At 46.4% G+C, this 3,391-nt stretch overlaps 1 protein-coding gene across 1 annotated transcript; it reads right to left on the bottom strand.

Annotated features, from left to right (window-relative positions):
* Positions 1-1,159: 1,159 nt before the first annotated feature.
* LOC108756028 lies at positions 1,160-1,933 on the bottom strand. The gene has a single exon (XM_018499570.1). It carries the CDS (start codon positions 1,931-1,933, stop codon positions 1,160-1,162), a length of 774 nt encoding a protein of 257 aa, XP_018355072.1.
* Between the last annotated feature and the right edge of the window lie 1,458 nt (positions 1,934-3,391).

The following is a 3,391-nucleotide window of genomic DNA, read 5'->3' as shown; positions in this document are numbered from 1 at the left end:
AACCGTTTGAAAGAATGCGTATTGCGAGCAGTAACGAGACCAGCAAATCTCGTCGGAAATTCAGGTAATTCTCGCGCACTGAATGCCCTCGCGGTACGCGTATACCGGTAACGTTATGTAACAAAATACAACGTTGATGTACGATGACAAGTCGGTTTGCACTTATTATAATATTCGGGATAAGATGCGTTAAGAATGAATATCGATTGATCCGAATTGATCGGGATCGGGCAGTAAACTGAACATTCGCACACAGAACGTGTGCGCGGTAGTCAGCTTTTCGGGAGTCGCGCAAGGGGGATCGCGTGCCATCTGAGATAGATAGCGTGATTAGAATAGGAGCGAAATATACTCGTGATTTGAACGGTGTCGATGAGTTGTTTACTTGCCATCTCCGAGAATACATTGAAATTAACGATGATTCCGAAACATACCGCCCGCCTCGAATGTAAGCATTCGAAATAATTCGCATCAAAGCACGCAAGATACAATAATGGTATAACGACGAAAATAGTTTGATACAGAATACAAAGATCGTGACGCAATACAATCAAAACTTAAAGTTCGCGATATCGGTAACATCAGGTACGTTCACCGGAAATCCGCCCGCCATGACGGGGTCTTTAGATTCTTCGGTATTGATCGTGAAGAAAACAAAGTTTCACAGTCGGTTGCTTGTATTTGGTAGGCCCTGTTTTTATAGTTACGACGCGAGTTAAATCGCCGGAATAACACGCCATAATCCGGTCAAGTTCCCATTGGCTCGGTGGAGCCAGAGGGTTACGCACGAGGACGATTTGGCCGACTTTAGCCAGTCGTTGGACAACGCGCCATTTTGGGCATTGTTGAAAGGTATACAAGTAACCACCGGACTAAGACCTCCAAAAATATTTAGTTATATGTTGAACTATTTGCCAACGCGAAAGATTTTTATTTAAGTCAAGTACGCTTGGTTCAGCGGTAGCGATAAGAGAGGTTTCAAAAAATGACCGGGGGTCAGAGCGTGATAGTCGCCGAGATTATCGGAAACGAAAGCGATCGAACGCGAATTAAGGCACGCCTCGATTCGACAGAGCAGCATAGACAGCTTCTCAAAAGTTAGCGTGTGGAGGCCGATGCATCGTTTTAAATGATGCTTGATACTTTTAACATCGGCTTCCTAACTGCGGCCGCCGAAGTGCGGCGACGCAGGGAGTAGAAAATGCCACGCAGTTCCGTCGATAGTGAGTTGGTTGCGGAAGTTAGGATCGCGAATGGCTTTTGCATGTGCTTTGGACAATTTGCTATCGGCGCCGTGAAACGTGGTTTCGTTATCGGAATACATGGACGTCGGTAGTCCTCGGTGAGAAATAAATCGTTGATACTCTGCTACGATAGGAGAGGTATAATCGCTGACGAGCTCTAAGTGCAGAGCTTTGGTAGTGAGACATATGAATAAAGCGATATAGGCTTTTTGCGATTTATACTCTCGACCGGCAGTTGTTTGGATAGTTATCGGATCTGCGTAATCGACGCCGGTATGGACAAAAGCACGAGCGGTGCGGTTGACTCTTGCAGCCTGGAAGTCACTCATGAATTCGATGGGCACGTCGGCGCGTTCACGCGTGCATGGTATGCACTTATAAAAAACGGATCGAATGATGGTGCGGGCTCGGAGAATCCAGAATTCGTGTTGCAATGACGCGAGCGTTAATTGAGAACCGACATGCAACATTCTAAGATGATGGATAATGAGTACTAACAGCGGATGCGCGCGTAAGATGATGAGATTCCTCGTCGCTTCAGGGAGACAAGCTCGACGAAGTCTTCCTCGAATACGAATAAGTCCATCCTTGTCCATATAAAGATTGAGAACGAAGAGCGGACTGTTCTTCGGTACCAGGCGATTTTGTTTTAGAGCCGAGATCTCATTAACAAACATGTCTAACTGCATGGTTTTGAGCCAGTAGCGTTTGGCGTTCTGAATTTCTTCGGGGAGCAAAGTCGCGGTATTCGCTTGTGAGTTTTTAGAGTGTCGGAGTCAATTTAGAAAACGGTACAGGTAAGCAGTAATTCGTAGCAATTTTGGCCACGAATAATAGCGCGACGCAAGATCTCAATGGAGCGTGCAATGCACATACCGGAGGTTCCGGGCGTTGTTCGAGAGAAATTAGAGGGTACCGAAGGACACGAGTTCGGCTAGGACTCGGGAGGATGATGTCCCCATGGAGGGCTTGATCACCATAAAGTATGTGTCTCGAAAAGATCGGGATCGCATGAAGCACAGTCAGCGGAATTGGTGTGTGTCGGAACATGACGCCAAGGAACTCCAGGGAGGAGTGATTGCACAGCGAAAATACAATTGGAGACAAAGGTTTTCCATCGGGAAGGTGATTGACTCAGCCAGGCGAGTGTAATGGTGGAGTCTATCTAGCAGTGACACTCGAGATTTGGGAGTTGGAGCGCTGAGCACGCGAAATGCAACGTAGCGAATAACTCCAATTGCGGGACGCTGATCGTTTTAAGAGGGACCACCTTTGATTTGGCGGCGACAAGTGAGGTAATTGAGCCGTCTACATTGACGGTACGAAGATACATTGCCGCAGCGAAAGCCGCAGTCGAGGCGTCGGAAAACCCATGAAGGGCGCAGTATAGAGTATGAGATCCGTAAGTAGCGCGGAATGCTAATCGCATTGACACGAAAGTCGTTGATGGTAATTGGACCAGCAATCAAGAAGTTGGCTAGGAATGTCATCCCACCGGCATTGGAGTGACCACAGTCGCTGCATAAAAATTTTAGCGGTAATACTGACGGGAGTAGCTCATCCTAAAGTATCGAAAAATTTGGCGATGGTCGACAGAATGATTTGTTTGATTCTTTCAGTAATGACGGTACGGTCACGCGGAATTGAAAGATATCTAGCTTAGGATTCCAAAGTATTTCTAAGACCTCAAGGTGCTCATCGTCTTGAAGAATTTTATGAGTGGCTAAATCATGATCCGCAAGATCAAGATCGGACAACAGAGCGATGGCGTTGCTTGGCCATTTTCGAAGTTAAAAGCCTCCTTTCTTTAATAACTCTATCAATTGATCGCGTGTTTGACGAACAAGAATTTGATGCGCCGAAAGCGTAATCGTCAACATATGTTTAATGATATAAAACGGGAACCGCGAGCGGAAATGCGGCACCTTTATCGTCGATGTGTTGATCTAAAAACCCCGAAGGGCTAAGTAGGGAGCGGCGACTGTGCTGTAGGTAACTAACGGTAAGAAGACGGTAATCCGTAATTGGTTCATCAGGGGTAGATTGTCACATAATGCGCTGATAGTCGATGTCCCTGGAATCAACTAAGATTTGCCGATACATTTTAGCGATATCAGCATTAAACACGTAACGGTATTGGTGCCACT

The sequence above is a fragment of the Trachymyrmex septentrionalis genome, unplaced genomic scaffold (assembly GCF_001594115.1).
Source record: "Trachymyrmex septentrionalis isolate Tsep2-gDNA-1 unplaced genomic scaffold, Tsep1.0 scaffold91, whole genome shotgun sequence".
NCBI lineage: Eukaryota > Metazoa > Arthropoda > Insecta > Hymenoptera > Formicidae > Trachymyrmex > Trachymyrmex septentrionalis.
This window is presented reverse-complemented; position numbering and strand designations above follow the sequence as displayed.